At 71.5% G+C, this 27807-nt stretch overlaps 2 protein-coding genes across 2 annotated transcripts; one reads left to right on the forward strand and one right to left on the reverse strand.

The window, feature by feature from the left end:
* Nucleotides 1-1224: 1224 nt before the first annotated feature.
* On the forward strand, nucleotides 1225-3512 carry GJD3 (gap junction protein delta 3). The gene is made up of 2 exons (XM_069786362.1): nucleotides 1225-1682; nucleotides 1986-3512. Exon 2 carries the CDS (start codon nucleotides 1993-1995, stop codon nucleotides 2719-2721), a length of 729 nt encoding a protein of 242 aa, XP_069642463.1. The 5' UTR covers nucleotides 1225-1682; nucleotides 1986-1992; the 3' UTR covers nucleotides 2722-3512.
* A 144-nt stretch (nucleotides 3513-3656) lies between these two features.
* On the reverse strand, nucleotides 3657-26405 carry RARA (retinoic acid receptor alpha). The gene is given in 11 exon segments (XM_069786361.1): nucleotides 3657-4059; nucleotides 4062-4192; nucleotides 4195-4341; nucleotides 4653-4811; nucleotides 5054-5258; nucleotides 5336-5512; nucleotides 5595-5755; nucleotides 6748-6889; nucleotides 6985-7133; nucleotides 18578-18887; nucleotides 26249-26405. Coding segments are annotated over 10 exon segments (1614 nt in total). The 5' UTR covers nucleotides 18756-18887; nucleotides 26249-26405; the 3' UTR covers nucleotides 3657-3894.
* Between the last annotated feature and the right edge of the window lie 1402 nt (nucleotides 26406-27807).

Raw genomic sequence — 27807 nt, forward strand, 5'->3', positions numbered from 1 at the left:
CAGCGTGTGGGGTGTCCACAGGAGGAGGGATCAGGGTCACTAATGAAGCCCTGGGGGATGAGCTGCGCTGTCCTGTGTCCCTGCACCTGGGTGCTCAGCACCCCGGGGCCCCAAGAGCATCATGCACATGGCTGAAAGGCGCAGCGTAGGGTTGGTGCGGGGCTGCCATCGTGCCGGCGGGCACGGGGAGCAGGCGGTGGCTCCTGGGGTGGCACCGGGGGATGAGCAGGACCCACCTGCAACACCTGCCTCCCCCATGTCCCAGGCTGGTGATTCACTGCACACAGGGAGCTGTGTGGCTGCGGGACCAACTGGCAAAGCCTGGGGCTCCCCCCGTGCCCCACCAGCCATGGCGCAGCGGTCGGGTGCAGGCACTATCGGTGCCACCGAGGTGCTTTGCTGGAACCCAGTCAAGTGTGGAAAGCGCTGTCAGATTTTCCACTGCCGGGCTCTGGAGAGCGTCTCCGGCGCGTCCCTGCCGAGGGGCTGTGCTATTTACAGCTCTCCTTGCTGCAAGCATGCCCGGAGAATCGGTTGTTATGACTTGCACAGCAAATGGCGAGGCCATGGCCGCGCCATGCGGGCTGCTCCGGGCTGGGATTGTAGCTGCTCCCGTAACCCCAGCATCACCCAAATGTATATATAGAGCTCTGTGAGCCATGAGTACACACACACACACTCTCTCTCTCTCTCTGCACCACAGTTTATCTACACCAGGATTGTCTCCATCACAAGATCTCCCTGACCAGGACGTTGGGGACACTGAGCACTGCTAGAGAGGAGCTGAGCTGTGGGGCATCGGGCATCAACCCACCATGGGTATTGCACGTCCCCGAAGGGTGAGGAGGGCCTGAGGGTGACCTGCATCAGGCAGGGCTCTGCTCCCGTTACCAGAAAGGGAACCTCAGGCAAAGGCCATCGGCACTTGCCCCGGCTGGGCAGGGGCTGGCAGGAGCCCTGGCCGTACCACAGAGGATTTCTTGCAGAGCATCGCGGCGCTTTGAAAAGCAGCTGCCCGGCAGCATGGCCTCCCGTCGGCCGGCGCAGCTCTGTCTGCCAGTACGTGTCAGAGCTGGGGCAGCCCGGGACGGTCCGTGGGACCCTCCATGTCCCCGACAGCCCGGGCACAGTGTCACGGAGCAGAGAGGGCTGGTGCCAATCCTGAGCATCCCCCGGGCACAGCCCCCTGGCCCCACAGGGGAGAGTGTGGCCTCAGGCAAGACCGCGGGGCAGGAGCTGTCGCAGCACGGTCGAATGCAGCCCACGCACGCGAGTTCTGCCGAGGCCAGGGAGGCGATGCCAGCGCTGGGGGGGCCTTTTGGGGGCCGAGTGCTGTGGTTTGGTATCCTGAGAGTTTGGGGAAGCCAAGGCACAAGGGCAGATCTGCATATCGAGGGGAGGGAGCCGCTGCCTGTTGCACCAACCTGTGCCCTGGGCAGCTGCTGGCCCTGGGGCAGGGGCAGCGTTTGTCTTTGAGGGCCCCCCCCCCCTCCCCGGGCAGAGCTGAGCCCTTCCCTCCCCTCGAGGCGCCCCTGTGGCTGCTCTGTCTCTTTAAAAGGACTCCAGGCGTGGCTGCGGGACCGTCATCCCATCCCAGCTGGACAAGGGACCGGACAGTCCCGGACAGCCCTGGACAGCCGGCACCAGCCGTGCTGGCACACCGTGGACCGCAGCCTCCGCAGGTACCGGGGCTGACCCTCACCAGGCTGGGGCTGTGGGGGGGCTTGGGGGGATCCGGGGGAGGGACAAGGGATGGGGAACCTGCTGGTCTTGCCCCAGCTGGTGTCCTTGGACCCATCTCTGGGGGAGGGAGTCCTGGAGCACAGCAGACACCTAGGGACACTCGTGACAGGGGTGAGCTGGGCTGGTGCGATGCATTTGGGATTGTCATGGAGGATGGTGATCTGGAGGGGCCGTGCTGCCCGCTGGGATCCATTCTCGTGGGCATGGAGTCCCCCCCTCCAGCGCTGACCCCGCTCCCGCAGCACAGCCATGGGCGAGTGGGGCTTCCTGAGCTCGCTGCTGGACGCGGTGCAGGAGCACTCGCCCATGGTGGGGCGGTTCTGGCTGGTGGTGATGCTCCTCTTCCGCATCCTGGTCCTGGCCACCGTGGGCAGCGACGTCTTCGAGGACGAGCAGGAGGAGTTCGTCTGCAACACGCAGCAGCCAGGCTGCAAACCGGTGTGCTACGATGCCGCCTTCCCCATCTCCCACTACCGCTTCCTCGTCTTCCACATCGTCGTGCTCTCAGCCCCCGCCGCTCTCTTCGTCATCTTCGCCGTGCACCAGGCGGCCAAGCCGGGGCATGGGGGGGCCACCGGCCAGCGCGCCCGTCGCCTCCAGCCCTTCTACGTGGGCAGCGTGGTGGCACGCATCGCGGCCGAGCTGGGGTTCCTGCTGGGGCAATCGCTGCTCTACGGCTTCAGGGTGCAGCCGCTCTTCGTCTGCCGCCGCCGGCCCTGCCCGCACCGCGTCGACTGCTTCGTCTCCCGCCCCACCGAGAAAACCGTCTTCATCCACTTCTACTTCGTGGTGGGGCTGATCTCGGCGCTGCTCAGCTTGGCCGAGCTCGCCCACCTCCTGCGCAAGGGTCCCCCGCCCCGGGCTGGGTGCTGCCACCGGCCGCAGGAGCGGGGACCGGCCCCCGGGCAGCCGGCGGGGGCCGCGGAGGAGCCGCGCTGCCCCACCGGACCCCCACCGCGGGGGGACCTGACTGTGTAGCCGGCCCCAGGGCCACCATCGCTGGCACGAGCTGTGGCTGTGCTCAGCCCGGCCGGTGCCCAGCGGGCTCATCCTGCCCCAGCCCTCGCCGTGCCGGGGAAGCAGGGCTGTGCCGTGCCCCGGCGCCTCCGGTTCCTGTTGTGGGTGGTGGTCGGGCCTCACCCGGCAGCTGCTGGAAAAAAAAATATGGACAAAAGGAAGACAAATAGGTCCCATCCCTGCGCAGCAGCTGGGACGCCCCTGACCCCCACTGCCCCCCAGACCGGTATGGGGGGGGCCCCACGGCTGCCCCCACACCCCATGCCAAGCGTGTCACAAATGCACTGGGGCTCTGTAGGCCAGGGCTGGCCCCGGCATGGGGGATGTGACCGCAGCATCAGGGCTGAGAAGGGCAGAGCTTTGGGGGTGCTGGGGGGACCCCAACGGGTTCTGCCCCAACCCAGCCTTTGGGGATAGCCAGAGCCAAGGAGGGCAGATGGTGAGAGGGGTCCTGGGGTGCCCCCCCTGCAGCAAAGAACCCCCCAGGACTCAGGGTGCTGCAGCCCTGACCATGCCACCCCCCCACCTCCCCAGGCACACCCCGGTGACCCCCGCAGCAAGAACGAGCCAGGCACTAGAATAAATAAACTTTATTCTGGAGCCAGCCCCCCCCCACCCCGTCCCCCCATCCTCCCCGTGCCGGCAGGGCCGGGCCCCGCTCCCCGCAAGGTCGGGGCTGGCACCACCACGTGCCCCTGTGGCCCCCACCCCACCTGGGGGGCCGGGGCAGGGCCTGCCCGGCACCCCTGACTCTAAAACCACTAAAATCTCAACAACAACAAAAAAAAAAAAGTAATAATAATAAATCGTGTGCCCCCTCCCACCCCCCCCGGCAGCACCCGCCGTGCCCCCTCCACCTGCACAGGCCTAAAAACCCCTCCAAACTTTTACAAAGGTTTTAAAACGTATTTATAGATATTTATAGATATTTATATATATATACTTTGCTTTCTTTTCTCTTTTAAATGACTCTGCTTCCTCGGCGTGCGGGGTCTGGCCGGGTCCTCCCCACCGGACGGCCGGGACGGGACGGGGGGGTGGCTCGGTGGTCGCAATCCCATGTGTGCTGGTGCTGGTGGGGCCGGGGTGTCCCCGGGGATGCGGCCGAGGGCCCCCGCGCCCCTGAAATGTGACTCAACCAACGCGCTTCGCCCGGGGCTGGGTTGGGGGGGGGGGGTTGGTGTCCGGGGGGCTGCGGGGCTCCCTGCGGGGGTCCGCTCCGGCAGGGGAGTCCCGGGGCTGCGCCGGCACGGGGGCTGCCGAGAAGTCCGCCCCAGGGGGGCTGCAGCCAGGGCCGAGTCGCAGGGTGTCGTCCCCCCCCCCGCATGCCGGCGTGCCGGGCTCTGTCCTGGTGCGCGCCGGGCGCGGGTCACGGCGAGTGCGTGGCCGGGCTGCTGCGGTTGGAGCTGGGCGAAAGGCTGGGGCTGCAGCTGCCCGGGGGGGGCCCCAGGCTGCCGGCGCGGGGGCCACCCGGCTGCCCCCCCAGCGTGTCCATGCCCTCCGAGTTCTCCAACATCTCCTGGATGAGGGGCGGCATCGACCCTGGGATCTCCATCTTCAGCGTGATCACCCGCTCGGCGCCTGCGGGAAGGGTCGGGGTCAGCAGGGCAGGGCACTGCTGGCACCCCCAAACCAGCACCCCCAGCTCCACTCCCCACCCCCCCCGGGTGCCGAGGAGAAGGGACACGGCCACGTCCCCAGCATCCCTGGAAGATGCAGTGCTGGGGGTACCACCGCCCTCATCCCCTCCGGAGGATGCCGTGCCCTGGGGAAGGATGCGTGACCTGGACCCCCCCCTCCCCGCTGGACCCCCCCCTCCCCACGACGATGCTGAGCCCAAGGGATGCTCCCCTGGGACACAGAGCCGCGGCCAGCCCTGCCCCAGCGCTCACCCTTGGCGCTGATGCTGCGGAGATCCGTGATCTTCATGAGCATCTTAGGGAACATGTGGGGTTTGTTGGGCCTCCTCTTCCTCACGTAGATCTTCAGCGCCTCCAGCAGCGGCTCCTGTAGCTTGTCCACTTTGTCGGGCTGCTCCAGGTCCTGGCGGTCTGGGTGGGGAGCGGGGTGGGGGTGGGGGTTGGACAGTGGTTATGGGGGGCAGCACTCATCCTGTCATTCCCCTTTGCCCCCCGTGGGTGCAGATATGGCCCAGCTCCCTGTACTGGGCCCCAAGGGGGTCACTGGGGTGGCTGTGTCATGGCAAAGGGCACCATTTGGGGTCTTCTTCGTCACCCATTTGGGGAGGACAGCTGAGCAGGCTGCACCCCCCCCAACACTGCCCGGCACCCACCTCCGCAGATGAGGCAGATGGCACTGAGCAGCCCCGTCTCGGCGTCGTCCATCTCCAGCGGCAGCAGCTGGTTGGCGAAGGCGAAGACCAGGTCGGTGAGGGGCCCGAAGCCGGCGTTGTGCATCTGTGTGCGGTTCAGCGTCAGCCCGTCCGAGAAGGTCATGGTGTCCTGCTCCGGCGTGTAGCGCGTGCAGATCCGCAGGATCTGGGGGGAGCAAGGGCGAGGGGCTCAGTCTGGTGTCCCCTCCCCGTCCCTGCCCGCGTCCCAGTCCCCGCTCTCACCAGAATGTCGAGGCAGGCAGCTTTGAGGAGGGTGATCTGGTCGGCGATGGTGAGCGTGGTGAAGCCGGGGAGCTGCTTGGCAAACTCCACCGTCTTGATGATGCACTTGGTGGACAACTCGCTGAACTTGTCCCACAGGTCGATGTCCAGGGAGACCCTCTGCTCCGAGCTGTTGTTCTGCAGCAAGAAACAGAGGGATGAGGGCATGGGGGAGGCTGCCGCGCTCCCTAGCACCCCCCCGGGACCCCCTGACACTCACCGTAGTGTATTTGCCGAGCTGGCACAGGGCGGGGAAGGTCTCCTGGTGGGCTTTGCGCACCTTCTCAATGAGCTCCTCCACCTCGGGCGTGATGATGTAGCTCTCCGAGCACTCCGGTTTGGGCACGTCCTTCTTCTTCTTGTTCCGATCATTGCGGACGGCTGTGGGGACGGCAGGGTCAGCGTCACCCAGCCCCACTGCCACCCAGCACCCCCTGCCCAAGGTGGGGCTCGGCCCCTCGGCATTCTGTGCCCCCCTCCAGGGCAGGATGAGGACCCCACCGCCCGTGATGGGATCAGCTGCGGTGGCAAATGGCCAGTGGAGCCGCCAGCCTGCACAGCTTTCCTTTAAATAAGCCCCCAAGTCATTAGGAGGCAATTAGGGGTGACAGCACACCCATGGCGGGGGGGGCACACCCCTGGCCACGGGGACAGTGCTCAGCTCTGCTCTGCAAAGCCAATACAGCGGAGAATAACACCAGGGAGAGAAAATGGCAGCTGAGCCACCACGCTCATCATGGGGGCGTGCGGAGGATGCCCTCGAGGCAGCAGCGGCGGGGGGGGGGGGGAGCAGCCGGGGACAGCCCCAGCCCCGCAGCCCACAGGGATCAGCCTCTGTGGGCCGTGGGGGGGCCAGGACCCCCCTTAGGTGCAGGCTGAGCTGCAGCCCCTGGGATGCTGAACACCCCCCCCGTGGCAGTGCCCGGCCCACCCCAGCATCTGCCAGCCCTCTCCCGGGGGGGGTCACGGGCCCCACAGGGGCAGGCAGATGGGGCAGGACTGGGCAGGGCGGGCAGCTGTGCCCCAGCAGCCATCGCCCCCGGTCACCCATCCCCGGCGATGCTGTGCCGCGCGCTGGGGGTACAGCCGGGCACCATGACAACTGGCACGCAGACGCCAGGAGGCCTCGTCAGCATCATTTATCTCTGACATCATCAATCACGCGTTGCCTGGGCAACGGCCAGGCTGTGACACAAATCCAGCCCCCCCCCCCCCCCCATCCCCCCAAGGGCCTCACTGGGCACATGGCAGGGGCTGCCGGGATGGCCCACCACCACCAGGAACCGCCCCCCCACGGCTGCACCCAGGCAGGGTGTCCCCATCCCCGTCCCCATCCCAATCCCCATCCCTGTCCCACCCCTGTCCACACTCACACTCCTTGGACATGCCGACTTCAAAGCACTTCTGGAGGCGGCAGTACTGGCACCGGTTGCGCGTCACCTTGTTGATGATGCAGTTCTTGTCCCGGTGGCACGTGTACACCATGTTCTTTTGGATGCTGCGGCGGAAGAAGCCCTGGGGACCCCGCACGTCCCGGTCAGCGCCCGGACCGGGGACACCGGGGACCCGCGGGGACAGTGGCCCTGGCTCGGGACGCTGGCAGCTCTCACCTTGCAGCCCTCGCAGGCGCTCACCCCGTAGTGGTACCCCGAGGACTTGTCCTGGCAGACGAAGCAGGGCTTGTAGATGCGGGGCAGGGGCGGGGGCGAGGGTGGGCTGGGCACGATCTCCTCCGAGCTGGTGCTCTGCGTCTCGACGGCTGCAGGGAAGGCGGTGGCACTCAGGACACGGAGACCCCCGGGCAGGGCTGGCCCTGAGGGGACCCCCCCACCCCATCCTGTAACCCCCAACAGCGCTAGGGCTGGTCCCTGGGTCCGGTGGTCCTGCCAGCCCCTCCCTGCGCTGCCCACCCCAGCCCTGCCCAGCCACGGGGCTGGGTCGCACGGGGCCGGTGGGGAGAGGATGTGAGCTGGGAAGATGCAACTTGACATTTCCAGGCCACAGAGACGATGTGGAATTCAGGCAGACAAAAAAAAAAAAAAAAAAAAAAAAAAAAGAAAAAAGCCGGGATCCCAGGAGCCCCCCACACAGGCAGCACTGATGGCGTCTGCGGGACTGGCGTGGTGCAGTCCCGGTGCGGTGCAGTCCTGGTGCGGGGTCCGGTGCCACACACTCCCTTGCACACAGGTGTGCGGGGTCCAGTGCCACGCACTCCCTTGCACACACGTGTGCACAATGCGGGGACCACCCGCTGCGCCCACCGCCCCAGCACCGAAGGCACAGCCCCCCCAGGAGGGGACGGGCATGGTGGCACCCGGCCGGCACCCCACGGGCCCCCCGTGGGGGACTTCCCCAAGGGCAGCGCTGCCCTCGTCCCCATGACAGGGGGGAGCCCCCGGCCACCATGTGCTGCAACAGCCGAGCCAGCCCGGGGGATGCAGCCAGTGCCTGCTGCTCCCCAAAACCATGGGACGTGCCTGCACCCCAAAATCCCGTGGGACATGCCCGCCGCCCCCCAGGATCACCCCTCTCCCCCACTATCACCAGGACCGCCCAGGAGGTGCCTGAGGCCCCCCAGGACAAGCCCCGTGCCCCCGCCCCGGCGTAGCCCCAGCCGTGGCGGGGATGCAGTGCAGCTGGGGTGCCAGCCCCTGGCACGGGGTGCAGCCAGGCAGGGGTTAAGCGCTCCCCGGCTCCTCCGGGATGTTTGCGAATGTTTTTCTGCAGCAGGAGCCAAGCGAACCAGTCAAACAGGATATTAAAGGCCAGGCCCGGCGGGGGAGCCCGCCCCGCCGGCCCCTGCACCCCAAAAAAGGCCCCGCCGCAGCCCGCTTCCCCCCGGGGCCGGGGTGCTGCGGGGAGAAACCCTGGCCAGGGGCACCCACACCCCCCCCCACCCTAGAGCTAAGCCGAGGAGGGGTCCCACTGGGGTTGGTGGGGCTTGGGGGGGGTGACGGATGAAGGGTGGGGGGTCCCCAGCTTGGCTGGGCCACCGGCCACTCGCCGAAGGTCATGGGTGCAGATGGAGCCAGGGAAGGGGGACAACGGGGACAAAGCCACCCACGATGCTCGTCCCCCAACACAACAGGGACGGGAGAGCGCGCCAGCATGGAGGCGAGCAGGCGGGGCTCGGAGGCGAGCGTGCAGCATGGGATACGAGCGTGCAGGACGGGATACGAGCGTGCAGCGTGGGATACGAGCGTGTGAGGTGGGATACGAGCGTGCGGGGTGGGACACGAGTGTGCGGGGTGGGATACCAGCATGCAGGGTACGGAGGCGAGCGTGTGAGGTGGGATACGAGCGTGCGGGGTGGGATACGAGTGTGCGGGGTGCGGAGGCGAGCGACCCGGGCAGCGCTTCCTGGGCGGCACTGAATAAATCACCGCTGCCACTTGAGGGAGCGGAGCCATTAAAGTGACTGAGCGAACGTCGTCTATAATTTATCGCCTCTTTTATATAATTTAAGAACTTCCTCGTGGAGAGCTGCACTCACAAAATGCAGATTTGACAAGATTTTGATGTGCTGGGTGCAGAAGGGGGGGGGAGGGGACCCGGCTCCCCCCTCCCCGCGCCGGCGCACGTCGGTAGGCACGGCTGTGCCAGCACCACGGGAATCCCCTGCCACCGCAGCCACCAGCGAAGGGACCACGGTGCCACCGGGAAGGGGACGGGGCTGCAGGCACAGCCGCCTGCCCGGCCAGCGCACCCCAAGAGCCCCTCAAGGTAGCATCAGGCCTGGGTGCCCCTCACACCCCTGCGGCACAATGGGAGGGCACAGAGCAGCACCCAAAGGTGCTGATCGGGCAGGATGGGTGCAAACCTCCCCTGCTCTCGTGGGGCTGGGTGCAGGGGGGGCCGGCTGGGGACACCAGGGACCCCGGCGTCCGAGCTCCCTCCCTTCCCCCAGCCCCATCTCCTCCTGGAACAGGAGGGACCCAGGCATCCTGCCCCCCCCTCTTCCCCCCCCCCCCCATACTGAGGAAACGGAGCCCAGCTGCAGACCAGATGCTGCGGCTCCGCCAGCATCCCCGGGCGAACGCGCCGCCCCCGCCCGCGGCCCCGCCGGCCGCTTCCTGCCCGCACCAAGGGACCCCGGGGCACCCCGAAACCCGGCACCCCGACACCCCGGTGTGGGAAAGCGCCGGCGGGGCCACACCGTGCGCCAGGGCCTGGGGGGGACCCCGGAGTCCAGACTGCCGCTACCCTCCCCAACAACCGGCCGTCACTCCCAGGCCAGAGCTGGGGATGGCACCCAGGCCTCTGGAACTTGGGGGGGGACACAAGAAGCAAAGCCCCGGCCGGTGGACGCAGCTGCAGGGCCCGGTGCGTCTGGCAGCGCCACGCCAGGCGGGACAGCCCCACGGCCACACCGCGGGGCCCGGCACAGCCGGCAGGAGGGTGGGTGCCCGCTCAGGGCTTTTCTGCGGATGAGGATCCCACGTGCACGTGCCCCGAATTCCTGCGCCTCTGTGGGAGCGAGGTGGGGGAAGGAGGGTCCTGGGAACCCCCAGCCACGGGGTACCTCAGGCCATGCGGTGCCCGGTCCTGCCCACATGCGACCGGGCATGGCGCTCAGCCCGGCGGACACCACCACCCCGCCTGGTCCCCACAGGGCATCCTGCCCAGAGGACCCAGGGGGTCCCGTCCCCCCACCAGCACCAGGGCCTGGGGTCCCCACCACCCCGACTCACCCATCTGCTGCGCCGCCGCCACCCCGTGCCGCAGCGCTGCACTGGCTGCGCGCCACCGGCCGGCCCAGGGTGATGGAGCGCAGCTAACGCGAGGCGACGGCGGGGCCACCCCGTGCCCGGCGGGGCGGTGCTCATGCACAACCCAACCCTACATATCCCCCCCCCCCCCCCGAGACCCCCACAAAACCCCCGGCAGGATGTGGACCCAGGCGGGCAGGGGATGCCTACTGCTTCAGTGGGCTCCCGCAAGCCCCCCCGTTGCCATCGGGAACCACCTGGTGCCTCAGTTTCCCCAGCTGCATCATGGCAGCATCCCCAGGCCCCACTGCAGCAGCAGGCAGGCTCCCTGTGCCCCAAAAAGCGGCTCTTGCCCCTGTGCCAGCGAGACGGCGTCCCGCCGGGCAGAGCAGCGTCGGTGCCGGGCCAGCAGCCAGCACCTCGGGGCCGGCCCCGCTGGGCACAGCCCAGCCACAGCTGTCTCTGGGGAAACTGAGGCAAGGCACGGCCGCCCCCGACACCACCGAGCCGTGCTGAGGGCTGGCACCCCCAGGCTGGGGAGACACGGCACCTCGGCGTGACGTAGGAATTGGGGCACCCTGCCAGGGAGTCCTGCCAGCACCCGCTGCCCACGCGCCTGCCGGGTCACGGTCACCATGACCAGACCCCGGAGGTGCCCTGGCCTGGGTCCACCCACAGCTGCAGCCCACTGGGAGGGAGCTCTGGCCACGAGGCCCCTCTCCTGCAGGACTGGGGGTACAGGGCAGGGACGATGGCCCCCAGCAACCCCACTCAGGACAGCATGGCCCCAGTGGGATTAAGGGGGGGGTGTCTGTGCTAAGGGGATGGCACTAGAGACTGGGACACACAGCCCCTGCCAGGCCCTGCCTGCTCCGGGGCTCCAAAGGCAGCACCCCCCCAGAAGCGGCGGGAGCCCCCACGGCAGCCCCGCGCCGTCCCCAGCTGCAGACAAAGGCCCCTCGCGCCGCGCTCGATGCCAGCGGAAAGGTCGAGCGGTCCCGAGACAATGGGGGGGAGCGAGACCGCGGGGGCCACAGCCACGCACCCCTGGCCACGGGCACCACACGGGGCATCGCCACAAGAAGTGTGAACTGGCGGCAGGAAGGGGGGCACGGCAGCCCCCCCAGGGATAAGGCAGTCCCCCAGCCCACACCCCGCGGGAGGGCCCCCGCAGCCCTTATGGGGTGAAAGTCCTACGGAGCCCGGCAGGACTTTCCCCGGGGCCGTTATCGCCGCCCACGGCCCCTGGGCACCAGGCCAGGCTGGCTGGCTGCCCGCTTGGGGGGGGGCGGCGGGCACGGGGACCCCCCCTCCAGCCTGCCCAGGCCCCACTCACCCCCCACACCACACTCGCCCCTGCATGGTGGGCACAAAGCAGGGCCCTGTGTGTCCCCCCCCGTGGGCTGGCAGCCCCCGGGCCGGCTGGCAGCTTGGGGTCTGCTGCTGCCTGCTGCCCACCCTGGCACGGAGATGCCCCCCCCGCGTCTGCACAGAGCACGGGGCCTGCCCGTCCCCAAGGACGGCGGGGGACCCACGGGGGACGCCGGGCTGTGACATCCCCCCCCCCCCCCAAGGACACAGGGCAGGATCCTGCCAGCCGGGTCCCCACATCAGCACCCAGGACACCCCGATCCCCAGCACGGCTGTGGCGGGGGGGGTGTCCACGCCAGCGCTCCCCCTCCACCCGTGCAGCAGCAGCAGCAGCAGCAGCAGGCGCAGCGGCTCTGTAGTTAATTGGATTTTGTCGGCGCCCTTATCAGGAGGGAACGAAATTCCCGGCGGAGCTGGCGCTGCCGCGGACCCCACTCGCGGGAAGGGGGGGTGCGGGGGGTGCCCCGCCGGGCCCCGACACCCACCCCCCTACAGCCCCCCCCCCCCCCCCCCCCAGCCTCGCCGGGCTCAGCCCCGGCCCGGCCGCCTCAGCTCTCGCCGAAATAGGACAAGGGTTGTTTATGGCCGAGCCGGCGGCATCTGCGCAGAGCTCGGCCCGGCGATGGAGCCGGCGGGGAGGGCGCCGGGCACCCCCCCCGCCATCAGCACCCACCCCCCTGCTCAGCACCCCCGCCCACGGCCAAGCCCCCAGCACCCCTCCCAGCGCCCAGCACCCCCTCCCCAAACCCGCAGCCTTCTCCCCCCCCCCCCCGCCCGGATCAGAGCCGGGTTTGAGGCCGTTCTTTCTCGCCCCCGTCCCCCCCCCGTCCCCGGGCGGGCTCCAGCACCGGCCCGAGGCCACGGTGAGGGGCCCGGCCGTCCCCGGGGGCGCAGGTACCTACAGCGGCCGGAGCTGCTCCAGGGCGGGGGGCGGCGGGGGGTCCCGCGGGGCGCGGGGGGGCCGCGCTCCGGCAGCAGGCAACCCCGACCCGGCCCGTAGAAATCCATCCGGAGGAAGGGGCCGGGGGGCAGCCCCGCCACCGCCGCGCCCTCGTACATGGCCCGGGGCCGCGGGGGGGTGGGGGGGGGCGGCTCCCCCGATCCGGCGGCGGCGGCGGCGGGGGGGGGCCGGCCCCGGGCGGTCAGCGCCCCCCCCCGCGGCAGCCGGGCCCCCGGGGCGCCCCGCGCCGCTCTGCCATGGCCCCGCCGCGGCTCAGCCGGGGAGCGGGGCCCCGCCGCTCCGCTCCGCGCCCGGGCAGGCGGCGGCGGCGGCGACGGGAGGAGGAGGAGGAGGAGGAGGAGGAAGAGGGGGAGGAGGGGGAGGGGAGGAAGGCGCAGCCCCGCCGGCTCTGCGGCTCCGGCAGCCCCGGTCCCTCCCGACACCAGCCGCCTCCCCACAGCCTTAACCCGCTCCGCGCCGCGGGGCCGCCCCCGTCCTCCCCCGCCGCCGCCGCCGCCGCCTCCCCTCCCCGGGACGGCCGGCACCGGCACCGGCCGCACGGGGGGACACGGCCGCGGTTGGGGTGGGGGGCGCACGGCGGGGCCGGGGGCTGCCCGGGGCCGGGGCTCATTTGCCTAATGGGATGCGGGTGAACTGCGGGTGAACCCGGCGGGGAAGGGCTCACCTCGCCCTGACCCCCGGCCGCCCCCCCCCCCGGGGGTGCGGGTGCCACCGCACGGGGTGGGGGGGGAAGCGTGTGTGTGTGTGTGCGTGCACATGCCTGTGTGCATGGGTGTGCACGCATGTTGCTGCTGCGTGACAGGGTTTGCACCCCCCTGCAGAGGGGCCCACGGGTGCTCCTGCTACACCGTTGCATGGGGGGGGGTTGCGTGTGCACACAGGGCAGCCTGTGTGCACACACACGTGTGCATTCCTTCTGCACACACGTACATGTGTGTGACACCGTGTCCCTGGCTGAGCGTGCGAACACATACGTGTGCGTGTGTGCACGTCCCCACTGTATCTGTGTGTGCGTGTGTGCACACCCCCACCGCACACGTGTGTGCTCGCATGTGGTCCATGTAGGGCAGAGCACCGCATGCTACCCCTCCCCACTGCGCTGCCCCTGCACACAGGTCCCCACGGGAAGTGACACCCCAAAACCAGGGCCCCTCCCGGGGCCGCCCAAGTGGTTGACAGCACTGCCCATGCAAACCAGCATCACCCCACGCACCACGGCTGGCTCAGCCCCGCTGCCCCCACCCAGACAGGGACGGACCCACGCCGAGGACGGCAGCCACAGGCCAGGCTGGCAGGACGGGCGCCGGCGGTGCCGCTTCCCTGACACGCCGGTAACCTCCCCGCCGCGCGGTCTCACCCGCCCACCCTCACTTCCTGCAGGGCGGCACCACCGGCACAGCCACGCCGCCGGGCCCAGCCCCGGTGAGCTCCACGGCGGGCACGCGGCCTCTGCCACGCCACGGGGGTCTGCTCTGCCCCAGCTCCGCGCTGCCCACCGCAGGCGTGCCCTTAGAGGGAGAGCCCGGGGTGTTGGGCCCATCCGAACCCCTGCCCGGGTCCTGCCACGTGCAAGGGGCAGGAGGAGCACACGCGTGTGCACGGCTGGACACTGGTGGGAAGATGCAGGCCAGCCCGACCACGCGCAGCAAGCAGGGAACGTGCATGAGCAGATGTGCGTGTGCACGCGTGTGCACACACGGCAGTATGCACACGCACGGCAGCGTGCGCACACGCACCCCGATGCTGCGGGCACCCTCCCGCCGGCACGGCCGCACTCTCTGCACACCCACGCACCCCGGCCCTGCACATGCCGGCAGCCCCCCCGCACCTCCACCCCCGGCCCCAAAGTGAGCAGCCAGGGCCACCCCGCTTTTATTTCCAACCTGCCCCCTCCAAAGAGAGGGGGGGGAAAGGGGAGAAAAACAAAACAGAATAAGAAAAAGGCCGGGAGGCGTGTGCGTGTGTATGTGTGTGCAAGTGTGTGCGTGTGTGTCTGCGCAGAGCAGATCAGCAGCGCCTGTTTAAATAATAATAGAAAGTCAAAGGCTTTGCTTAGCCAGCAGGTTTCTGAACAAAAGCCCAGCGCTCCTCCAACTTCCTGCAGCGAACATGACAAATGTCTGCTTTGACTCATTTACCAGCGCTGGAAAGAATGTGGCTGCGACGGAGGGGACGGAGGGGACGCGGGCCGGTGGCACTGCACGGCTCGGCCACGGCACGGCTGTGCCATGCACGCACGCCAGCGGCCGCCCCACCGGGCAGCGCTTCCCGTCCCGCGCCGACAGCAACAGGAAGAAACAGAGATTAAAAAAAAAACAAAAAAAAAACCCCAAAGCCTTAATGCAGAAGCCAAGAGGAACGGGGCGAGGGGAGCGCCCCGCACGAAGCCCCGTGGCACCAGGGGGACGAGGACGCCCTGCCACGCGCCCTGTCCCACCGCCACGTCCCAGCGCCCCGCCAGCAGCCTGGAGACACCAGAATGGCCCCCCCCCACCAGCACCCCTCGGCCCCACTTCTTCCTGGCCGCACTCACGCGGGCAGCCGATGCTCCGGGGGACGCAAGATGCCCCCGCAAGCATGATGGAGACCCGGCCACAAAGCCCGTGGGGACACCACGGGGGACACCCCGGAGCGGGCACCTTCGGGAACGCAGCGTCACGGCCCCAGCAGACGACGGGACGTGGGCAGGGACGCCCGGGACCCCCACGCCAACCCACCCATCCCAGCCCTGCGAGTAGGGGGGTGCCCGGCCCCGGCCCCTTCCCCCCATCCCCACGCCGGCACCTCGGGGCCCCGCAGCCCCCCTCCCGCCCGCCCACTTCAAAAGACCCCATTTATCCCCTTCAGCGGCTTTTGAGCGCGGCGAATTCCCGGCCGGCGCAGGCGGCTCCCCCCGGCCCCCGTGACAGTGATAGAAAACCTCCGCCGTAATGGGCTTTCCCAGGCGCGGGGGCCCAGCGCCCAGCCCGGCCTCATCAATCTTCCCCGGGTGGGGATGGGGGGGGACGGGACCGGGGGGGGGGGGGGGGTGTCCCCATCATCGCACCCCAGAGGGGCTCCCCTGCCCCGAGCGGGGCCCCCATAGCCCCCGCCACCCCCCCGCCCGCGGCCCCCGGCCTGCAGGGAGCACGTTTTGCTCATTAATTTTTAAAAATTAATTAATTACGGGGCGCTGCGGGGGAGCGGCTGCGGCGCGGAGGAAACCGGAGCCAGCGGGTAGGGTGACAGGCCGGACCCGGCCGCGGGGGCCCCCTGTCCCGGCAGCCGAGAGCTGGGCTGGGGGGCCCGGCTGCAGGGGGAGGGGGGGGCCGCGCTGGGGTCCCATTTCCCGCAGCCTGGGAACCGGGGCGGAGGAAGGGTCCCCGGTGGGGGTGGCAGCCCAGGGAGACCCTCGCGGGGCCACGGGCAGAAATCCCTTATGGCCCCCCGAGACCCTCCGTGGGCCAGCGCTGGGCGAGGGGAGGGGACCCCCAGGGTCAACCGGGCCCCACGGCAGAAGGCCGCCGCCGAGCCCCCTGGGGACGGGGACGAGGGCACAGGCGCAGCCCTGGCACCGCCACACGCACCGACACGCGTGTGCGCAGCCGGCACGGGGACACGGGCGGCCGCGTGCGGCGTGCGCGCACGGGCACGCGGGCACGGGCACACGCACAGTGGGCTGGGCGCTGAGCAAACACACGCACGCACACACAGCCCCCCGCACAGCTGCTCAGCCCTGCGCACACTTGCTACTCGCATGCACGCACACACCCCCCCCGCCCCAGCTGTGCGCACACGGGCGTGCACACACACGCGCAGGCACGGCTGGCAGCGCACGCGCGCAGCGCCACGGACACGCACGCAGCCAGCTCCACGCACACATGGATGTGCACACCCCCTTGCACGGGGTGCACGCACACGCACCCCCCCCCCGCAGCGTTGCACACACGAGCACACACATGCACACCCAGCATGCGAGCGAACACGTGCCCACACACAGCTCTGAGCCTGGTGAGGCCCCACTCCGGCCCCGGGTGGCCCCCCCCGCACTGCTACCGTCCCCTGCCAGCCCCACATTGGGGCCCAGTGTGCGGCAGGGGGTCCCATCCCCACCCTGCAGGGGAAGCTGCAGCACTTGTGCTGGGGGGGGGGGGGGGGGGTGGCCGTGCCTGGGGGTCTCCAGGGCCGTGCCCAGCACCTCCGCTCACTTTCCCTTTGCCGGGTGTTCTCGACTCACGACTCACGGCACGAAGGGCCCCCCCGCACGGGTCTGGCCCCGGCTGGGACGGTAGCTCCCAGGGCACCCAGGGACACCCACCTCAGGCCAGGGGGGGTGCAACGGGCCCCCCCTGCACCCATGCCTGGAGCGAGTGGGGCAGCCCCCAGCACCACGCACAGATCACGGCAGATCCCATTTCCCTGCGCCAAAGACAAAGCATGCAGCACCCCGCGGGGCCAGATCCAGCACCAGCAGCCCCCCTGCAGCCCCAGCGCCAGCAGATCCCTGTCCCGACACCCGCAGCCCCGGCGGGGCGCCCGGCTGAACCCCGGGTGGGGGCATCTGCACCCCCAGGAGGGCCCAGCCAGATTGGCCCCGGGGCCAGGCAGCTGCAGCACATCTGGCGAGGGCAGGCTGGCGGTGGGGCCAGACGCGTGTGAGGAGGGGGTGGCTGCACCGGGCCCCTCCGTGGCCCCCCAGCCCCAAGACCCCCCCAGCTGGGACACGGACCCTGGTGTTTCCCTGCCAGCCCCGCCACCAGGAGGGCGAGCAGGAGCATCCTGCCTGGGCACACACCAAATACTGTAGGACCTACACAAACAGGGCACCCATGAGGCTGTACAGGTGCTGGGGGGGGGGCAGACACAGTGCCCCCACCCCCTGGGATCCCTGGGCACCACAGCAGGGAAGGGCAAGGGGAAACTGAGGCACAGTCCACCCGGCACCCAGCACCCTCCAGCCCTGCCTGGCCCCCTGCCCATGGCCCCCATCCCCAATGCCAGAGAAGCAAGGGGGGGGACACGACAGGCGCCCCCCCCCCCCCAGCCCGTTCCCACAACACCATGCGGCGGGAACGGCCCCAGAGCCAGCGCGGGGGAGGGGCCCCACCCGCCACCACCCAGTCGTTGAACTGGTCCCACTGGGTCCCACCGCCGCCGGGGCGGCTCCGGCGGGGGACAGCGCCCGAGGCCGGCCCTGCCCGGGCCTGCACCGTCCCCCGGGGCCAGGGACGGGTTGGGGGGGGCCCCCGCCACACCCCGACCCACGGGGGCCTCCCCGACGGCGGGTGCCGCGGGGCACCCATGCCGGCACGGCGCGGGAATGGGCAAGGGCGCCCGTCTGCAGCGGTGCCGGGGATGTTCCGGAAGGGGTCTGGCAGCCGCCCCATGGCACCCAGTGAGGATCCGGGGAAACTGAGGCACGCCATGAGCCATCGGCTGGGGTCACGGTGCGGGGAGGACCCCGTCCGGGAGCCCACCTCCCACGGCTCCCAGCTGCCGGCGCGGCGGGGTGGTGATTACCGGGGCCGTGATGGACGACCCTGTCAGGGGGAAATTGAATCAGGAGCAGACGCGATGATTGCCTTCATCGCCTCCCCCACGGGCGGCCCCCGCGCCGCTGGCGAACAAAGAGCCGCCGTGGGGACGCAGCGCGGCACCGGCCTCCCCGGCCCCCCGCCACCGCCGAGCCCCCCATCTCCCAGCCCGGCCACGGTGGGTGCCGGGGACGGTGACAGCCAACGGCCCCTAACCAGGGCCAGCTGGGCCGTTAACAGCCGGGGTATAAACACAGCCATTAACGAAGGCGGCCACACAGCAGCAATTAACTGACACACACCTCGCCGGGTGCCACTGCCCGCTCCGTGCCTCAGTTTCCCCAGCGGCACCACTAATGGGGACACGTGGGGAGAAGCGCCCAGCGCTTGCTTCCCACTGGACAAGGAGCCGATGCCCCCCAAACCGAGCTCCCCACGGGTGGGCGATGAAGTGGCTGGGAGCAGGGAGACCACCACTCTCACCGGTGCCACTGCCCTGGGGCAGTTTACGGACCAATGCCGGAGCAGCAGCCTGGGGGTGGCACCTGTGTCCCACGCTGGGGACAGACTCTGGCACAGAGGGGTCCCTGCGCGCCCCAACCCCATCACCAGGGGTCCCACAACCCCCCCACGGTGCCGCGGTACTCACTGGCAGGCGACGGGGTGCTGTATCCGCTGACGGGCAGCTGGTGCTGGATGCCAGCCAGCGTGCTGGGCGGCGAGAGCCCCCCCAGCATGTGGGGGAAGAAGAAGGCGTAGGGGGGCACGGGGTAACCGTTGAGGTGCCCCCCTCCGGGCGTGGGGCAGGAGCTGCTGTTGCTAGCCATGGCGGGGGTCTCCGTTGCAGGGCAGGGCAGGGGCTCTCAGATGCTGGGCACGGGGGCCGAGCAGAGCATGGGGCCCGCGGGTGACCCGCTGCCCGGCGGCTGTCCTCGCTGGCGGCGCTGGCTCCTGCGACGCTGCGGGGGGGAGCAGAGAAGGGGGGGTTAGCAGAGGGGCTGGGATGCCTGGCCCCCGCCCCGATGGGGCACCCACCCACCGTGCCTCAGTTTCCCCAGACACCACCACCCCCCTCAAAAGGGGCCGCATCCCCTCCCGGCCCCAGGAGGGCGCAGCCGGCTGGGCGCAGCGCTCCCCACGAGATTAACGACAATCCCCCAGATTAACGACACCGGGACCGGCGGGGCCCGGCAGGCACAGGTCGCTAATCCCGGCTTAGCGGGCGAGGGGGCAGGGGACGGGGGGACGGTGTGGGGACACTGTGGCCCCACAGGGCAGCCCCTTAGGCCAGGCGTCATGCAACGGCCCCAAACCCGTTCCCCCAAGCCTGCCCTAGGAGCAGGGGCGCATGGCGGGGGGGTCCCAGGATGGCAGCACCCCTTGCCCCAGCCTGGGGGGCTGCGAGGCAGCTGGGGGAGGCGGGGGACGGGCACACCGAGGTCCCCTGAGGACAGCGGCTCCGCTCCAGCCCAGCTCTCTGCTGTCACGGCTGCGCGCCCCCGCCGGCTCCGCTCCCCCCCCACGCCTGCGCCGAGGGCGAGGGGGCTCAGCCAACCGGCCCCTGGGGCAGGAGAGGGCTCACCCCCCCCCCAACCCCGGGACTGGCACCCGGGGGGGTGTCAGCCTGGCCGCCTGCCACAGGGCCGGGCTCTGCCCGTCGAGGCGCAGCCACCGCCATGTGCCGGGTTGCGCCGGCAGCTCCCACGCCAACCCGGTGGGGCACGGACCCCACGGCCCGGGCCAGGCCGGGGGGTGGCGGTGGGAAGGGGGGCACGGGGCTTTCACAATCCCGGGCTGGCTGTTTATTTAAGCGCTGGCGCGGGGCCCGGCGGGGGCTGTTTATTTGCCGAGAGTGCTGGCTCCCGGCCCCGCGGAGGCGGAAAAGGATCCAGAGGAACAAGGCTGGGCCGCCCGGCGAGGCGCTGGGGAGGGGCTGGGCTGGGCACAGCCCTGCCTGTGTCCCCGTCCCCCCCAGCACCCAGCTGGGTGCACCCACTGGAGACCGGACCCCCATCCCGCCAGCTCACACCAGCATCCACAGCCCCGGTGCTGCCCCCCACCCGTGGGGACCCACTGGAGCACCCACGGGGAGATCCATGGTCCAGTTGCCCCCAGGGTGGGCACCCAGCAGCGGATGGGGTGGGGGTCACGTCACCCCCACCCCCCCCGGCACAGGGCGCCCCACCAGGCGCTGCAGCGCGTGCAGGATTCCCATGGGCACTGCCGGGGCACGGTGCCGGATGCCAGGTCAGCATCCGTCCCGGGCACAGGGGCCACGGCTCAGCCCCGGATAGGGGACGGCCCTCCCATGGGGTCCCCACATGGGGCTACAGGGACCCCGGCCCCCCCAGTGTGGGGGGCTGCCCAGGACCCCCCCAAGTCAGGCCGTGGCCCCCGAGCCGCACTGGCCGGGGGGAGCAGGGGGGAGGGAGGCGCGGGAAGAACTGTTTATGTTTGCCGGTGCCAAGTGCTCGCTGGGCACCACGCCAGCCACGCCGGGGCCCAATTACTCAACCCGCTCCCACTCCCCCCCCCACCCCCACCCCCCTGCACACCGCCGGCCCTGGGACCGAGCGAGGCCAGCACCGCCGGGCTGGCCACCGTGCACCCCGAACCTGGCAGGCGGCTGCTGGCCCCTTCCCAACACCCCAGGGGACCAGCAGCGGCCAGGAGGGTGCAGGGAGCCCGGCCAACCCCGCTCCCGTGGGTCCCCGTGGGCAGAAGGAGCTGCAGCCCAGAGGAGCCCCCACGGGCCCCCCGTGCCGGCACAGACCCCGGCCCGTGGCTGCTCCCCAACTGGGGTGTCTTGGGCATCCCAAATGGGGGCCCTGGGCATCCTGGACAGGCCCCGCTCCCAAAGCACCCCAGGCCAGCGGCGTGGGGCCAGGGGCTATGCAGCCCCTCGGGGGGGGTGGGGGGGCCTGTGCTCACCCTCCCCGGCGCCTTTTCCTCCAGTCCCCGGCAGGAGCTGGACGGAGCCCGGAGCTTCCTGGAATCCAGCGCCTCGTTCCAGCCCCACAGAAAACACGGCCGCGGGGCCCGGGCCAAATCCCAGCCACGAGGAACCTCCCGCCCAGGCCGGGGGCGGCCCCCGGGAGCGGACGCACGGACGCCCGGACGCCCGGACCCGAGCGGTTCCCAGGGCCAGCAGCAGCACGGCTTGGGGGGGGACCACAACCCCAACCATGACCACCCTACGCACCCAGACAGGCCGGCCCCCAAGAGACCCTGACCAAAAACGCAGCCCCCCCCAGCTATGACCCCAGGCTGGATTCACTGCACACACCCGAACAGGGCCGCATCCTGCTCCCCTGCGCCTGGCACGGCCAGCGCGGCTAACCACAGAGCAGCAGGGATTGCACCGGGACAGCGACACCCACCTCCCCAGCGGCTGTCCCCAGCCCTGCCCATCAAGGGGGCCAAGCAGGACCCCCCCCATGGGCTCCCCGAACCCCCCGGTGCAGGCAGCACCCCCAGCCCCGGCGCCCATGTCACACCACCAAACCCAGCCACGCTTCCTGCCGGGGCACTCGCCGATGGCAGCGCCAGCGCCCGGATGTGACACGCCAGCGCGCGGGGGCACCGCCCTGTGTGTGTGTGTGTCCCCCCAGCACCGCGGGGGCAAGCGGGGCCAGGGTTGCTGTGGGGTACCTGGCGGGGCAGTGGGCAGTGACCGAGCCCTTCCTGTCATGCCTGCGGGCACCGCGCTCCCGGCCGCAGCTTCCTCTTGCTGCTCTCGATTCCTGGGCGGCCAGGTTTCAGTTCAGCCACGGTCCCCTGCCACCCCGGACTCCGTCGTCACCCTGGTCCCCTGCCACCCTGGACCCCGTCACCCCGGAGCCCACAGCCCCAGCCCCCTGCCGGCCCACTCTGCTCCCCAAACCTGGCAGGGGTGGCTGCTGCCCGCATCCCCCATCCTCACCGGACAGGTCACGGGGACACCCCAGTGCCAGGCCGCCCCTGTGGGCGCATGGGCAGAGGGAGGGGGTGCCGTGCCCACCCCCCCCCCCCGGTGCGGGGGGAGCAGGGTGGCCCCGCTCCGCTGGCAGCCTCCCGGGCAGGGCAGGAAGCACCCACGAAGCTGCTGTGCGGTCACAGCCTGCGGTTTCCTCGCTGCTGTCGGCACCCAGCCCAGGGCGGCCTCACACGCGAGGCCGAGAGCCCGGCTGCCCCCCCCCTGCTGCCACCGCCCCCCCCTTTCCCCATCCCCGGCTCCCCCTGGGCCGGCCAGCGCCGTGCAGGGGGTGTGAGGTGCCCCCCTGGCAGGGCCACCGAGCGAGACCCCCTCCCCGTGGCCCCGAAGCATCTCGGCCGTGAGTCACCATCACGTTTCTCACGTCCCCGGGCAGGTGTGAATCATGCCCCAGCCCGGCGGCAGGGCCGGAGCCGGCGGCACACGCTCGGCACAGGCAGCGTGCACCCAGCCCCGGTTCGAGGGGATCTGGGGGTCCCGGGCCCGGTGCGGACCTCAGGACCCGCGTGCCGCTCCCGAGGGCCAGCGGCACACCCGGGGGCTCGCTCAGCCCCACGCAGGTCCCCGGGTGGTGCCGATGTCCCCACACCCTGTGGGCCAGCAGCAACCCAGGCCCGGCCACCACCGCTTCCCCCAGCACGGACGCGGGACCAGGGACACCGCGCTGGCCGGTGGGGACGGCGTCCTTGCTGGCGGGGACGGTGTCCGTGCTGGTCTCCTCATGCCGTGGGGGCACAGCGGCACCCAAGGGAGCGGCCGCCGACCCCGCAGCGTGGGTCCTCGCCCCGGCACCCCCACGTCCCACTGCCGGCTAGGAGCCACAAACTGAAATTCCACCTGTCGCGGCCGGGCCAGCTCCGGTTACGCCGGGAACGCGCCGCTCCGGTTACACCTCCCGCACCCGCCGCCAGACGCGCCATTCTTCTGCAGGAACAGGTGCCCCGGCCCCCACCACGGCCCCCGAGATGGGCACGACCGTGCCACGCCACCGGCGGCACCAGCACTACCGCAGCCCGGCTGCCCCGTGGGTGCCGGCTCACTGGATCCTGGAAGGAGCGGGCCAGTCCAGCTCAGCCCCTCGCACCGCAGGACAGCCCCGCAGCACCCTGGGGACCCCCACCCACACCATGGCACCCCCAGGCCCAGCCTGGCTCCCACCCTGCGACCCAGCCCCGACCCTCAGGACCAGCCCAGGGAACCGCAGGTCCCACAGCCCTGCCCGCTGCCGGTGGGGGGGGTGTCACGGTCCCAGAGTGCCCCATCCCGGTTCCCCGCCAGCTCCCGGGAAGCGGCGGGATTGTGCCACGGCAGCCGCTCGCAGCAGTCCCCGGTTGTTTTTAGCCCTGGATGCGGCGCACAGCCGGCGCCCTGGGAACGGCGTGCCGGGAACAGCGCGGCCCCAGACAGCCCTTTCTGGCTCGGCGACAGCCGGCAGACAAGTGCAGCTGGCTGCGCCGCCGGCCCGCGGCACGGGGCCGCTCGGGACACGGTGCCCGGGGCCGGCGTGGGTGGACTCAACGGGCAGGCAGCCGCTCGACACCCCCGGACACCGGGATGTGGTGGCACCGCGCTCACGGCCTGGGCAGGCTCCTAGGGGCTGGGATCCGGCCGGGCAGGACCGGGACCTGGCGTAACCTGGGGCAGCCGAACCACCCTGGGCCACAGGCACCGCGACCCACCGTGCCGCAACCGGGCCGGCTGCAGGAGGGCGTGCAGACGCGTGCCGCTGCCGTGTTCCCCGTCACAGCCCGGCAGCCGTGGCTCAGCCGGGGACAGCGGAGGCCGGGGCGGGCGCACGCGGCCCCTCGCCGGGCCCTGCCACGAGCCACCCCCCCCAGCTCCCCCCCATCCCCCCCCCCCTGCTAAGCTGCCTCCAGCCGCAGGGAGATTAACCCATTTTCCGTAATCAGCACATGTGTCACCGCAGATATGATCGCAGCCCCCCCACACCTGCCGGCATCGCAGCCCTTCCCTCCGAGCCCGGGGGCTGGCACTGCCACGGGGGGCCCTGCTGCACAGGGGTGCCAGGGGGGGCTCCGGGCACGCACCGCGAGGCCCCCAGGGCTCCGCCAGGCAAGGGCCCACCTGAACTGCTGCGACAGCACCCCAAAAAGGGCCAGGGGACCCCGGAATCCAGCCACCCCCTCGGTGGCAGCACCAGCATCGGCACAGGTCCTTGCCAGGGCGGGTGGCCCAGGGCACGCTCTGCCCGTGGCCAGCGCAGCCGAGTGTGGCACGTTGACACGCCAGAGCCTCCTGGTTATAAATAGAGCCGGAGCCGCGGAGCTGGTGAATCCCAGTGCTGCAGGGCAGGCGGCGGCATGGGCCCTCCCCAGGTTCGGCGGCTGTGACACCGCTCCCGGCAAGGGGACCGAGCGCCAGGGACGCGGCGGGTGTGCAAGGACAGCCGGGCGAAGCCGGGTAGCCCGGCTGGGGTGGGGCACCCACAGGCACCAGGCAGTTTGGGCCGGGGCGCAGGGCTCTGCCCTCCTCCCCGCCATCCCGGTGCCCGCCGGTGGCGGCTGTGTCACCCGGGGGGGGGGGGGGGGACCACGAGTGGTGGACGAAGGGACCGGGCACCCACCGGCATTCCCGGTGCGAGCATCCGCGGGGCCACGCGCGTCCCCGCGCCGCAGCAAGGTCACCCCCAAGGGCAGGGCGCGGGGGCCCACGGGTGACATATGGCCCGGGAGCGGTGGCCGCGGGGCCGCTAAGCCACCGAGCCGTCACCCGCTAATCCCGGCACGGAGGCCGGCGGTCGGGGCACCGCACCCAGAGCCGCTGCCCGGCGCCTGCCCGGCACCCCCGAGCGGTGTGACTGGTGGGGACCGGTGTGACCACCGCGGGGAAGCACCCACGTCCCCCTGTGTCACACCCCCCCCTCACCCAGAGCTCGCTGGGCTGCGGGACGGCCCCCACCACCCAACGAGGTCAAAGGTCAGAGGCACAGATTTAGGGGACACCCCGGCTCCAGCGGGCAAGGGGGCCCCAGCCCCAGCCCTCCGCCCCCCCCCCGCGGTCTGGGGCACTGCTGCCCATCCCCGGGGGACTCCCCCCACCCACGGGGCCGCAGCCGGAGGTGGGGGGGGACACAACAACACACACCCGGTGGACGCCCCCCTTCCCCTCCGCTGCCAGGAGCCCGCGGGGGCTCCGCCGCCCCCGGGCATCTGCCGCGGCGGGGGAGGCGGCGGCCGGCGCCCCCCGCCCGTCGCCCCCCCCCCCGGCCCCGGCCCCGCCGCCGCGCCAGCGCCCTGTCAGCCGCGGAGAGCGATGGCTTCCTCCGCCCGCCGGCCAGGAAACGGCGCAGACGCCGCTCCCGCCCCCCCCGGACCCCGGCCCCGGGCCCCCGGTCTCCGCCGCGCCCCCCCCGCCGCTCTCCCGGCCCCGCTCACCCGACGGGTCCCGCCGTCCGCGCCCCGGGGTGTGTGTGTGTGTGTGCTGTCCCCCCGCACCCCGAAAAGGGGAAGCTGCCCCGGCCCCCCCCTCACCCGCCCCCGCCGGGGAGGGGAAGGCGGACGGCGGGGGGGGGACGACGGGGGACGTGGCTTCGCGTACCGGCGGCCCGGGGCGGGGGGGAGCCGGTGATCCCGGGGGGGGGGGGGGGGGGGGGCAGCCCTAGCACCGCGGTCCGTGGCGGTGTCCCGGACCCCCCCGGGGTGGGGGACCGCGGCTCGGGGCGTCGGGGGTGCCCCGAGCCCTCAGCTGGGGGGGGGGGGGCAGCGCTGCCGCTTGGGAGCGTCCAGCCCGCCGGTCCCGGGAGGGGGGGGAACCCCAGCACCGGTTACCGGAGGGGGGGGTGGGGAACAGCACCGCCAAGCCCGGGGTGGGGGGGGGCAAAGCCACGATCCGGAACCGGGCCAGGGGACAACGCTGCCCGTCTGGGGCTCACGGCAGCCACAGCCAGGCGGGGGCCCTCACCCCCCCGCGCGGACCCCATCACGGAGACTGAGCGAGGGGGATCCCCAGGATTTCCTCCCCTCCCCCCCTTACCGGAGGGAGATCCCCAGCACCGCCTCCCGGGAGGGGGGGCCCCCCCCACCCCCCTAGGACCCCCAAGACGCCCCTCCCGGGGCAGGACCCCCAGCAGCCCCTCCCGGGGCGGAGACACCCCACCCCCCCAACCCACCACGGGGGACGACGACGACGACGACGGGGGGGTGTCCCGGCTGCACGGCGGGACAGCACCCACCACCCTCACCCGGTCCTCGGCCCCCGGGAGGACACCCCCCCCCCGCCACCGGCACGACGCAGCGGATTTCCCCCCCCCCCCCCCAACACCGGGGAGGCGGTACCGGAGCCGCAGCAAGAGCCTCCCTCCCCCACCACGGGGGCCCACTCGTTTACCTGATCCCGGAGACCGTCACACCGAAATCCTTAAAACCGAGAAGCTCCCGGTGGCGGTTGCATGGCGGAGGAAGAAGAGGGCACGGGGAAAGACCCGGCCTGGGAGGTTGAGGAGAGGGGAGAGGAGGAGGGGGGGGGGAAAGGGAAAGGGGGGGGGAAAAGGGGGAAGGGGGGGTTAACGGGATTGGGGGGGGGGTAGAGGGAGCTTAACGAGCGGCGGCCGCGGCCATTGCGAGTCATGTGCTCGCGGGGAAACTTTACCCGGGGCTGGGCCGGGCGGGGCGGCGGCGGCGGCGGCGGCGGCGGAGGGCGGGGGAGGGAGCGAGGGAGCCCGCCCCGCCCCGCCCGCCGGCCCCGCCCACGCCCCGCCCCTCCCGCCAATGGGGCGCCGCCTCCGGCGGCGCCCCATTGGCGGGAGGGGCGGGGCGTGGGCGGGGCCGGCGCTACATTGGAACCCTTTGAAGTCTCCAGAAGGCGGAAGGGGAGAAAGTGGGTGCGCGCGCCGCGCGAAGGTGTGTGTGGAGCGGGAGGGGGGGGAGCTCTTAAAGGGGCCGCGCAACCGCAGCCTCGTTGCCCCTCTCCCCCCAGTCACCCCGACGCTCGCCCAAGGGCAGCCTCGGCACAGCCCCACGCAGGGAGAGGACCGCGCAAGAGCCCCGTGGGAGCTGTTGTGGGAAGTCATAGGTGCGAGGAGTCCGGGCAGCCTCAGCGGACGCTCTGTGGGGGTCCCGCTGTCCCCCCCTCCACGGCCGCTGGGTGCCTGTCAGACCCCGCGGTGCCCACACCAGCAGGGCTGGGTGCCCACCGGGCCGCTCTGAGCAGCGCTCCCGTGCCTCAGTTTCCCCTGTGTGCTCAGCAAAGTGAGGTGGGCCACCCCGGGCCAGGCATGGACGGCGAGGCCTGCGCACCCACAGCCCGGTGGAGCCGCCGACCTCCTCCCCAGCACGCCGGGGCTGCCGGCCGCGGCGAGGCCCAGCCGCCGGCATGTGCTCAGCCGAGAGGAATGTGCCAAATCACTCCCAGATGTGCGCGGCGGCCAGCCCACCACCCCCCTCCGTGGCCCACCGGGGTGGCCGCCAGGCACCGGGGACCCCACACCGCCCCATCGCAGGGCTGCCTGCGGGGCTGAACCCGTCACCGGACGGATCCTGCCTGGCCACGGGGCCCAGCCCTAGCCCGTCCCGCGGCGTCGGGGTGCCGAGGTCCGGCGAAGCACGGGCGGGACAGCGGGATGCCGGGGCGCGGGCGGGAGGTGTCACTGGGGCAGGGCTGCGTCCCCGGTGTCGCCGTCTTGCCGAGGCCCCGCAGCCCTCGCCTGGCGCGGGGCCCCGGTGTCGGTGCGGTGGGGTCGTGCGGGGTCCTGCCCCGCACCCCGGTCCCGGTGCCCGGCAGGAGCGCAGCCGAGCGGAAAGGGGCTGTCAGATGGAATCTGGGTGCCGGCGGTGACGGCGCGGCGGGAGGGGGCCGTGCCCGCCACGTGGCCGCTTATGTAAGGAAAGTGCAAGGGAGGACAGGGAGGCGGCCGGGGCGCTGGGGACACCGCCACGGGGACACCGAGC

This window comes from Haliaeetus albicilla, chromosome 7 (assembly GCF_947461875.1).
Source record: "Haliaeetus albicilla chromosome 7, bHalAlb1.1, whole genome shotgun sequence".
Lineage (NCBI taxonomy): Eukaryota > Metazoa > Chordata > Aves > Accipitriformes > Accipitridae > Haliaeetus > Haliaeetus albicilla.